The 12,467-nt window shown below is 55.1% G+C and overlaps 1 protein-coding gene across 1 annotated transcript in view; it reads left to right on the top strand.

Annotated features, from left to right (window-relative positions):
- RAB10 (RAB10, member RAS oncogene family) overlaps positions 1–12,467 on the top strand; it is a 29,665-nt gene that overhangs the window by 13,733 nt on the left and 3,465 nt on the right. The window contains exons 2-4 of the mRNA XM_069973213.1: positions 6,970–7,030; positions 9,888–10,026; positions 11,644–11,733. Of these exons, the coding sequence (XP_069829314.1) occupies positions 6,970–7,030; positions 9,888–10,026; positions 11,644–11,733 (290 nt within the window). The remainder of the gene's footprint in view (positions 1–6,969; positions 7,031–9,887; positions 10,027–11,643; positions 11,734–12,467) is intronic.

Below are 12,467 nucleotides of genomic sequence, written 5' to 3' on the forward strand. Positions count from 1 at the left end.
AGGCCCTATTCCACCAACAGATCTGACGACAGATTATCTGGCAAAGATTTGAAGCCAAACCCAGGAGTGAATTTGAAAAGAGCAGAAGTCCAGTCTTTCCTTTATGACCTGATCTCTGATTATAGTCTGTTCCTGGGTTTGGCTTCAAATCTTTGGCAGATAATCTGTCATCAGATCTGTTGGTGGAATAGGGCCTTACTGCTCCCTGGTACCCAGGGCTGTGGAGTCTGTAAGCCGCAGCTCCGACTCTTGAATTTTATCAGGACCGACTGACTCCCGATTCCGACTCCTTCATAAATCGGCGGTCATATACCAGGGGAGTTATCTATCGCGCTGGCTCAGCAGCTTCTCCCTAATGTCCTACATGATCCTGTTACAACTTCTGAGTGAATAAAGGAATACTGTATATAAAGCAGCTTCTCCTGTGTGTGCAGTGGATGCAGACAGTCTCCAGCCTCCATGTCCTGAACTACTCACAACTAGACTAGATGGAGCAGGTGGTTTTTCCTGCTGACAATCTTCTATGTTTCTAACTAATATTCACCAGACACACAGAAACACTGCTAACACTGCCAAATCCCTGTGATACAGAGGGGTCAGCCATACTGATAGTCACACACAGTGATGTTGAGGGTCACTGTGGGGGCAAGCAATAACACACACACACACACACACACACAGCCTGCTGCAGCCATAGCATACACACACACACACACAGCCTGCTGCAGCCATAGCATACACACACACACACACACACACACAGCCTGCTGCAGCCATAGCATACACACACACACACACACACACACACAGCCTGCTGCAGCCATAGCATACACACACACACACACACACACACAGCCTGCTGCAGCCATAGCATACACACACACACACACACACACACAGCCTGCTGCAGCCATAGCATACACACACACACACACACACAGCCTGCTGCAGCCATAGCATACACACACACACACACACACACAGCCTGCTGCAGCCATAGCATACACACACACACACACACACAGCCTGCTGCAGCCATAGCATACACACACACACACACACACAGCCTGCTGCAGCCATAGCATACACACACACACACACACACAGCCTGCTGCAGCCATAGCATACACACACACACACACACACAGCCTGCTGCAGCCATAGCATACACACACACACACACACAGCCTGCTGCAGCCATAGCATACACACACACACACAGCCTGCTGCAGCCATAGCATACACACACACACACAGCCTGCTGCAGCCATAGCATACACACACACACACAGCCTGCTGCAGCCATAGCATACACACACACACACAGCCTGCTGCAGCCATAGCATACACACACACACACACACACAGCCTGCTGCAGCCATAGCACACACACACACACACACACACACACACACACAGCCTGCTGCAGTCATAACACACACACACACACAGCCTGCTGTAGCCATAGCACACACACATACATACACACACACACACACCCTGCTGCAGCCATAGCGCGCACACACACACACACACACACACACACACACAGCCTGCTGCAGCCATAGCGCACACACACACACAGCCTGCTGCAGCCATAGCACATACATACATACACACACACAAACACACACACACACACACAGCCTGCTGCAGCCATAGCACATACACACACACACACACACAGCCTGCTGCAGCCATAGCACACATACATACACACACACACAGCCTGCTGCAGCCATAGCATACACACACACACACAGCCTGCTGCAGCCATAGCATACACACACACACACAGCCTGCTGCAGCCATAGCATACACACACACACACACACAGCCTGCTGCAGCCATAGCATACACACACACACACAGCCTGCTGCAGCCATAGCATACACACACACACACACACACACAGCCTGCTGCAGCCATAGCACACACACACACACACACACACAGCCTGCTGCAGTCATAACACACACACACACAACCTGCTGCAGTCATAACACACACACATACATACACACACACACACAGCCTGCTGCAGTCATAACACACACACACACACAGCCTGCTGTAGCCATAGCACACACACATACATACACACACACACACACACCCTGCTGCAGCCATAGCGCGCACACACACACACACACACACACACACACACACACACACACACAGCCTGCTGCAGCCATAGCGCACACACACACACAGCCTGCTGCAGCCATAGCACATACATACATACACACACACAAACACACACACACACACACAGCCTGCTGCAGCCATAGCACATACACACACACACACACACAGCCTGCTGCAGCCATAGCACACATACATACACACACAGCCTGCTGCAGTCATAGAACACTGAAGAAAAACACACAATCTTTTCCCAGAGAGAAAACACCACACTGAGGACTGAGATTATTGCTACACTACTTATGTCTCCTCCTCCTCCTCCTCCTCCTCCTCCTCCTCCTCCTCCTCCTCCTCCTCCTCTATATTACACAGGATATCTTCATATTACACTACTGATCATATACAATCATCCAGGAAGAGAACAGCACAGATCTGCCCCCACACAATGGATTCTTCCAGCTCGGAAACAAACTGCCAAATAGTGACAGACAACTTTTCCCTGACCCCCCCCCCCCCCCCCCTTATGTAATAGCCATAGAGCCATTGATCTATTAGAATGTTGCTCATAAAATATACTTAAAATTAAAATTCATATCAAAACTCAATTCTAAATTGTTTAAAGATTTTTTTTAAAGCTGCAGTCGGTACATTTTTTTTTTCCGACTCTGACTCCAGCCAAAACTAGCCCCGACTCCAGAGCCCTGCTGGTACCGGCCATGGGGGGTACAGACTACTGCTCCCTGTTATCGGCCATGGGGGGTACAGACTACTGCTCCCTGTTATCGGCCATGGGGGGTACAGACTACTGCTCCCTGTTATCGGCCATGGGGGGTACAGACTACTGCTCCCTGTTATCGGTCGTGTGTGTGTGTGGGGGGGGGTTGGGGTACAGACTACGTCTCCCTGTTATCGGCCATGTTGGGGGCAGGGGTACAGACTACGTCTCCCTGTTATCGGCCAATGGGGGGGGGGTACAGACTACGTCTCCCTGTTATCGGCCATGGGGGGGGGGGGTACAGACTACGTCTCCCTGTTATCGGCCATGTGTGGGGGGGTACAGACTACGTCTCCCTGTTATCGGCCATGTTGGAGGGGGGCGGTACAGGTTAGGTCTCTCTGTTATCGGCCATCTCTCGGGGTGGGAGCAGCCTTCCTCCTGGTGCCAGGGTGCAGCGGCTCCGGTGTCAGGCCGGGGATTGTTCTCGGGCTCAGTGCAGCCATTGTTGTCGGCGTCACACAGTAATTATATGGATGTGGTGTCGCCCTGTTCAGGCTTGTTACCCGCTGCTCCTCCTTCATGTTCTGCTGATCACGTCCTTGGTTATATATCCTCCGTGTCCTCCCAGATAACTTGCACTGCCCTGTGTACATCCTGAGCCTCCTGCTGCATGGAGAGAAGGCCAGTGCAAGAGGAGACGGTAACTGTGTTATACTCACTGACTGCTTCCCTATCAGTATACACGCGCACAGTGACTACACCCCTAATCAAGAGGGGGGGTTGTCTCTTATTGATGGAGGAGCAGAATGTGCTGTATATACGTGTATATATAATGGAGGCTGCAGGGTGATCCCAGGCGCTGACTTCACGTCTCAGGAATGTTTCAGTCCCCGATGCAGGAGCCTCATACTGCAGGACAATGAGCGCTCGGCTCTGCTGCATCCTCACCTGTTAACCCTTTCTATAACCGTGTACAGGCTGCACTTCCATGTGGCCCCTAGAGAGGCGCTCATCACACCAGCACAGCACTTCCTCAGGATTTCCATCCCTGGCGTCCTGTGAGTCATCGGGGGTCATGTGACTGCGAGCATTGTCTACATGATAACCATTGTATCTGGAGCTCACAGAGCATTGTCTACATGACAACCATTGTATCTGGAGCTCACAGAGCATTGTCTACACACAGAGTCTCTGGATGTTATAATGTTCTCAGTCACCGACCACAAGCAGAGACCTCAGCTATGAGGAATCGAAACCTTAAGTCTGTGAGGTTTGGAGCTTGGGGGCCCCGGTGGCTGTGCACTGGGCCGGCGGGCCCCTTTAATAGTCCTGCAGATATGAGGCACGTTCTTCCCCCGCAGTGACAAGCGTCCATTGATCTGGGGCCGGGCAGTGAATGGAGCAGGAATGCCGCCCGCTCGCTCTTGCCCTTTGTTGTCCGTCTGCGTTTGTCCTTTCATTACAGCAGAGAATTCCCTCCTTTGTGTCTTCTTGGCTCCTAGGAAACTGTAGCACCCCTGCTGTACCCACATCCTCTGGTGCTGCCCCCTGTGCCCGGGCATCTGGCAGCGCCCCGGCATCTGGCACACCTCCTGTACCTGCATCCTCTGGTGCCCCCCTCTGTACCCAGGCATTTGGCAGCACCTCTCCTGTGCCTGTCTCCTCTGGCAGCGCCACCCTGTGCCCGGGCATCTGGCACAGCTCCTGTACCCTCATCCTTTGGCACCACCCCCTGTGCCCCGGCATCTGGCAGCACCTCATGTACCCAGTCTTCTCTGTTGCCGCCCCCTGTGCCCATCGCCTCGTGCTTCACTGCTGTAATTTTGAGTCTGATGTGACTGCAGTGATTGTGTAAGAGCGGCCATAGCTATTCCTGGATGTCACTGCCTGCTGAGTCAGGGGCCGCACAGGTCACATGCACGCTGCCCCATCTACTGGCTGCACAACTACTTCTCCAAGCAGACTGGTGCTGGCAGGGCATGCTGGGGGTTGTAGTTTTGCAGCCAGTTGCAGATTGGGATCACTAAGGTGTGTGTCAGGAGAATGATGTGCGGCGTCCCATCCCAGCTGTCGGTTGCTGTCACTGGAGAACTACACTTCCCAGCATTCCTTGTCGGTTTGAGGGAGGGTGATGGGTTAGCTGACATGACAGATTGTGTCACATGCTACAACCAGGGAGAGAAATGGGCCCGTATCTATACATCTTGGTGGTGGTGGTGGGGGGGGGGGGGGGCAGGATGCTGGCTGTATACGGGTATACTGGATGAGCAGCCCCAGGATACCACAGTCCCCATCAGCGTCATGTCTGTTTAGGCTGGAGTGTCCGGCAGAGAGGATGATGGGAGTTGTTACTCTTCCTATAGGAGAGGAGTAATCCCATATACAGGATGTCCTCCCTGCACACAGCACCACTCATCTGTGTGGCTGCATATGGTATTGTAGCTCTGTATGGTTGGAGTGTAGGTGATGTTACTGAGCAGAGCGCCCCCTGTCTACATGACCCGGCCTGAGATCTAGTCTCGGAATGATGGCGTCCTGCAGGATTACAGTGCTGCCCGTCAGCTTTGTGCTTCTTCCTCTCCACCTCTGTACAGAGCAGCGGGAGGCACGAGGCGTGTGGTGTCTCCTGGGATTAGGCTGAGTAATGCGGCTGCTATCTGGAAGCGGTTAGTGTCCGGGCTCCTCCTGGGTGATGTCATAGGTGATGTCATGGTTGAAGCCTGCGCTCGTCTTGCCCGGCTATTGTCTCCCTGTCACTCTAGTCTGGGGCCCCCACAGTGATGTCACTATACACAGCTCCTGCCCCAGGGTAACATGGGGCCCCCACACTGATGTCACTATACACAGCTCCTGCCCCGGGGTAACATGGGGCCCCCACACTGATGTCACTATACACAGCTCCTGCCCCGGGGTAACATGGTGTCAGTTACTCTGTATGTAGAGGGTCTCTGCCGGCTGTCAGTGAATGGAGCGGTGAGGATCCCTCCTGGGATATACCAGTCATGCAGCCGGGTCCTGCAGTCACACCTGCCCCTCACCCCATGACATCCCCAGCCAGGACAAACACACCATTAATAGTAGAGAGGGGGAAGCGTCACATGAGGGCAATCACTGTTATCTGTGGTGTTACATAGGACTGCAGGTGACCCCTCTATGTTTCGGGGGGGTCCTGTGATGTCATGGCTGCTGCTGGTGATTCCTTTGTGTTCTCATCCCTCTCTGTACACACAGGGACATTAGGGTCGGTCACTGATACTCTGCCTTCAGGGTTCCTCTGGTTTCCTGTTACTGGAGAGCAGGGCATTGTGGGAGGAGGACACAATGAAGCTTGTGATGTTATGTGGGCTCAGATGCAGCAGAGCTGAGTTAGCAGGTTCTCTGTGTGACTGCCAGTGACCCCTCTGCATTATCCGTACACTGGTTACCGCAGAGTAGATTGACAGCTTGAGCTCTGCTACGCGCGTGTGTGTGTATATATACATCCTGTGATGGTGGGCGGGGGAAGGGGTGGTGGCGGGGGATGGGGCGGTGGCGGGGGATGGGGCGGTGATGGTGGGCACAGTGACTGGCAGCTTGGCAGACATTATTTGGTGACCATGTCAGGAACAGTCCAGTGCAGGAGAGGTTTTCTATGGAGATTTGCTGCTGCTCTGGACAGTTCCTGACATGGACAGAGGTGGCAGCAGAGAGCACGGTGTCAGGCTGGAGAGAATACACCACTTCCTTCAGGACATACAGCAGCTGATAAGTACTGGAAGACTGGAGATTTTTTAATCAAAGTAAATTACAGATCTCTTGCACCAGTTGGAAAGAAAACATTTTTTTGTGAACTACTCCTTTAAGCTGCTCCCCTGCCCTCCGCCATGTCTGATTCCACAATGCACTGCTTTCTAGGAGACCTGAAGAATGTCACCCAGATTCCCTACACGTGAGGTAAAGGATTGGCAAACTCCCCATATCCTGGAATGTTGTAAACGGGGATTATTAGGGGAATTCCCCTTTAAGAGCAGCGGCACTGATATGATATAGTTGATTATAGTCTATAATGTGTGTGTGATATAAATATATATATTGCTCTCTTCATGGTTCTTCTCTGTTTCCTACAGGAATTGACTTCAAGATCAAAACTGTGGAATTACAGGGAAAGAAGATCAAACTACAGATCTGGTGAGTGCAGGAGGGGAGGCATCCCCCCGGTCATATATAACAGAGGAGAGGTGGCCGTGTCAGGAGGCATAAGGACCTCTGCTGTGGTCTGTGTGTTTGGGAGGGGTTAGGAGCCCCGCTGTGGTCTGGGGGGGGGGGGGGGGGGGGGGGGGGTTAGGAGCTCCTCCTGTGGGGGAGGGTTAGGAGCTCCTCCTGGGGGGGAGGGTTAGGAGCTCCTCCTGTGTGGGAGGGTTAGGAGCTCCTCCTGTGTGGGAGGGTTAGGAGCTCCTCCTGTGTGGGAGGGTTAGGAGCTCCTCCTGTGTGGGAGGGTTAGGAGCTCCTCCTGCGTGGGAGGGTTAGGAGCTCCTCCTGCGTGGGAGGGTTAGGAGCTCCTCCTGCGTGGGAGGGTTAGGAGCTCCTCCTGCGTGGGAGGGTTAGGAGCTCCTCCTGCGTGGGAGGGTTAGGAGCTCCTCCTGCGTGGGAGGGTTAGGAGCTCCTCCTGCGTGGGAGGGTTAGGAGCTCCTCCTGCGTGGGAGGGTTAGGAGCTCCTTCCTGCGTGGGAGGGTTAGGAGCTCCTCCTGCGTGGGAGGGTTAGGAGCTCCTCCTGCGTGGGAGGGTTAGGAGCTCCTCCTGCGTGGGAGGGTTAGGAGCTCCTCCTGCGTGGGAGGGGTTAGGAGCTCCTCCTGCGTGGGAGGGTTAGGAGCTCCTCCTGCGTGGGAGGGTTAGGAGCTCCTCCTGCGTGGGAGGGTTAGGAGCTCCTCCTGCGTGGGAGGGTTAGGAGCTCCTCCTGCGTGGGAGGGTTAGGAGCTCCTCCTGCGTGGGAGGGTTAGGAGCTCTCCTGCGTGGGAGGGTTAGGAGCTCCTCCTGCGTGGGAGGGTTAGGAGCTCCTCCTGCGTGGGAGGGTTAGGAGCTCCTCCTGCGTGGGAGGGTTAGGAGCTCCTCCTGCGTGGGAGGGTTAGGAGCTCCTCCTGCGTGGGAGGGTTAGGAGCTCCTCCTGCGTGGGAGGGTTAGGAGCTCCTCCTGCGTGGGAGGGTTAGGAGCTCCTCCTGCGTGGGAGGGTTAGGAGCTCCTCCTGCGTGGGAGGGTTAGGAGCTCCTCCTGCGTGGGAGGGTTAGGTTAGGGTTAGCTATCCCAGATGCCCCATACTCTGAATATGGTGTCACATACCCCTCAGGCAGTATTCAAGTGCAGAGACGTTGTAGGGCAGTAAGCAGCAACCACTGATTGGTTGATTGTCCTTGACTCATCTGACGACCAACACCCCCCCCCCCTTTTCCCCTAGGGTTGGGGTCGGGCAGGTCTTCATACACACAATTACTATCTGTTTCACCATCCAGGCCTGAACCGGTGGTCAGGATCTGGTGTCTGGCAGCACATGCCGTCATCCTGGCGTTGTGCCATCAGCTGTGCCAAGTGACCTCAGATTGGGGAGGGTTTGCTCTGGTTGTGTGAGCCTTATGCTGGAGCAGGTTCTGGGCCCCTCCTCTAGTCCCTCAAGTCCCGGACTCCTGTGCAGCCTGGGAATATGGTCAGATGACTGCTGCCCCTTCCCTATCACATACTGCCCCTATTCATCCTCCCCTGGCTTCCTGGACGCCCATTGATCCTTTCCCGCAGCTGCGCTGGACTGAATGGCTCCTCTGAGCTGCTGCCTCATGCACCTGCCATTCTCATGGCCGGGGCTCAGTGCCAGTCACAGGTTGGAGCGGGCGGAGAGCAGGTCTCTACACTGTCAATATTTAGGATGTGTGTGGTGGAGGGCGTAGTCACCGCTCGGGTTTAAATACAACCGCTCTGTTGTAACAACCAGATAGTGATGGAGGGGTCACCAGGGGACAGTCACACGGGAGAAGGACAGATGGAGGGGTCACCAGGGGAGAAGCACATAGATGGAGGGGTTACCAGGGGGCGTTCACCCAGGGGAGCAGCACATGGATGGAGGGGGTCACACAGGGGAGCAGCACATGGATGGAGGGGGTCACACAGGGGAGCAGCACATGGATGGAGGGGGTCACACAGGGGAGCAGCACATGGATGGAGGGGGTCACACAGGGGAGCAGCACATGGATGGAGGGGTCACCAGGGGGCATTCACCTTGGGGAGCAGCACATGGATGGATTGGGTCACACTGGGGAGCAGCACATGGATGGAGGGGGTCACACAGGTGAGCAGCACATGGATGGAGGGGTCACCAGGGGGCCTTCACCTTGGGGAGCAGCACATGGATGGAGGGGGTCACACAGGGGAGCAGCACATGGATGGAGGGGGTCACACAGGGGAGCAGCACATGGATGGAGGGGGTCACACAGGGGAGCAGCACATGGATGGAGGGGGTCACACAGGGGAGCAGCACATGGATGGAGGGGGTCACACAGGGGAGCAGCACATGGATGGAGGGCATACCAGAGGGTTTGGGGGGATACAAGGAAGCAGTAGATAAATGGATGGGTCACTGGCCCCCCTCACCTATTGGTGCTTCGGCAGCTGGGTCATGTGACAGACCTTTCCCCACGGCTGATTCATTGTAACAAGGATTGTTCAGATCACAGCAGTTATAGTGAAATCAATTAACCATGTAATGGCCAGTAATGTCAGCAATGTGGTGGGTGCGGACATTCCTCTGTACTGCCGTGTGGCCTCGTGGTGTGGCGGTCATGTGACTGCAGTGCTGCCCCCCATCCCCTGATCCAGGAGACCATCCCGCACAGCGACTTCCCACATCGCTGTCCCAATTATTACCATTAATTATTGACCCTGTCGGATATTGCCCCCCATCATTGTAGTCCAGCTGATAGGGGTCTCCAAATGTCCTGACCCCGGCGTCTGCATGATCGGGGAGTTATACGAGGCCTCAGTAATGTTCTCTCACTTTATGCAGGGACACTGCCGGACAGGAGCGATTCCACACCATCACCACCTCCTACTACAGAGGAGCTATGGGAATCATGTTAGTCTATGACATCACCAATGCCAAAAGCTTCGAGAACATAAGCAAGTGGCTCAGAAACATAGATGAGGTAAGAGGGATGACCCTGGAGACGACTGGTGGGAATGATGAGGGATGACCCTGGAGACGACTGGTGGGAATGATGAGGGATGACCCTGGAGACGACTGGTGGGAATGATGAGGGATGACCCTGGAGACGACTGGTGGGAATGATGAGGGATGACCCTGGAGACGACTGGTGGGAATGATGAGGGATGATGTCCAGTCCTGCAGTATTGGGCCGGGGGGGTGATGTCCAGTCCTGCAGTATTGGGCCGGGGGGTGATGTCCAGTCCTGCAGTATTTGGCCAGTGCTTCCGTCCTCCTGTGTGGCAGATCCAGAGCTGTAATCTCTGCGCTGAGCCGTTTCCCCTGCAGTCGGGTTGTTGTGCAATGATCCCGGCAGCACAGGAGGAATGGCGGCAGCCATGACTAATCCTGGGAGTGATCTGCAGTGACTGTCAGCTCTTCAGCTCTGCTGCACCCTGGTGGCAGGAGGAGGGGTCTGCAGGGGGACTGTGACTCATATCTCTACCTGTACAGGATAAGTGTGTGAGTCACCTGGGCTGCTCCCTGTCTGAAGGTAAAGGTGTGTCTCTTAAAGGGACACCACCCCCAGTCATGTCTGCTCTTACACCTCAAGTCTGTTCTCTGCTGTTCCCTGTAATGAGTGGAGCCCCTGCCTTCAGTGGTGGTAAACCCTTTACCTGCACCTATATCTGTTAAGTAACTACAACACCCAGCATGCCCATACAGGCCCAGGCCTGTCATCCCTCTATGGTCAGTGGAGACCTTCACATGTCCTTTAGGCCCCTTCCCCCATCTTCACACACAGCTAAGCCGTACCCAAAGGTGTCTGGGTGAACTACTGATCCCAGCATGCAGGGAAGACGCCAGTGCTGGATGATCAGATCTTAGCTATGTTACTGTCTTTAGTGAGGGTCAGGATCAGTCCGTCCTGCTCTCCATTGCTGCTATGTTCCTCTGGACACTGATACCCCGAGAGGTCACATCACTTGTTCCATATCTGCTTCACTGCTGAATCCTAAAATAGCCCCGGAGCAGCTTCCCTGTGGGTGGTGGTGACGCAGCACTATGACCCATACGTATACCTGCCGAGCCCCCCGTGGGTGGTGGTGACACAGCACTATGGCCCATACATACACCTGCCGAGCCCCCCGTGGGTGGGGGTGACGCAGCACTATGGCCCATACATACACCTGCCGAGCCCCCCGTGGGTGACGCAGCACTATGGCCCATACATACACCTGCCGAGCCCCCCGTGGGTGACGCAGCACTATGGCCCATACATACACCTGCCGAGCCCCCCGTGGGTGACACAGCACTATGGCCCATACATACACCTGCCGAGCCCCCCGCGGGTGACGCAGCACTATGGCCCATACATACACCTGCCGAGCCCCCCGTGGGTGGTGGTGACACAGCACTATGGCCCATACATACACCTGCCGAGCCCCCCGTGGGTGGTGGTGACACAGCACTATGGCCCATACATACACCTGCCGAGCCCCCCGCGGGTGACGCAGCACTATGGCCCATACATACACCTGCTCTGGTACGTGGACCCCCTGAGCCCCTGATGGCCGCATTCTTTCCTGTGCATTAACCCCTCGCTCTCCTCTTGCAGCATGCCAATGAAGATGTGGAGAGGATGCTGCTAGGAAACAAGTGCGACATGGAGGATAAGAGAGTGGTGCCCAAAGCAAAAGGGGAGCAGGTAATGTACAAGTGCTGGTGACCTCCCAGACACCCCGTATATAACGTATACACACACATATGTATACACACACACACACATATGTATACAGCCTTTTTCATTGTATGAGATGACTGCGGGGAGTGACAGCCGCACACCTGTACCTCTGTGTACTGTTAAGCCACCTGCTATTACCTGTCATCTCTGCTGCTTCCTGCAAGGGGGGTGGGGGGTGGAGTCTGCTTCCTGCAAGGGGGGTGGGGGTGGAGTCTGCTTCCTGCAAAGGGGGGTGGGGGTGGAGTCTGCTTCCTGCAAAGGGGGGGAGGGGGTGGAGTCTGCTTCCTGCAAGGGGGGAGGGGGTGGAGTCTGCTTCCGGCAAGGGGGGTGGGTGGGGGTGGAGTCTACTTCCTGCAAGGGGGGTGGGTGGGGGTGGAGTCTACTTCCTGCAGGGGTTGAAATTACCAATTGACCCACCACCCCTGGCAGCGGCCACTACAGGAGAGATGTGGCATTACATGCTCCCAGGTTCCCCATAACTGCTGGGGTCCCCCTCCATAGCACTGCCTGGTGGACAGCTCCGCTCTATTAGCTGTAGGTGTGTTATCCGTAGTGGGTGACTATAACTCCCAGCATGCCCTGAGTAGCAATTCCAGTAGTGCATTTGCTGCTTTCTTGTGTTGATGGCAGATGCTGTGCCACATGACTCTAGGCCTGTAACCCCGCCCCCTGTATGTGACTTCAGGCCTGTAACCCCG

This window comes from Dendropsophus ebraccatus, chromosome 6, assembly GCF_027789765.1.
Source record: "Dendropsophus ebraccatus isolate aDenEbr1 chromosome 6, aDenEbr1.pat, whole genome shotgun sequence".
Lineage (NCBI taxonomy): Eukaryota > Metazoa > Chordata > Amphibia > Anura > Hylidae > Dendropsophus > Dendropsophus ebraccatus.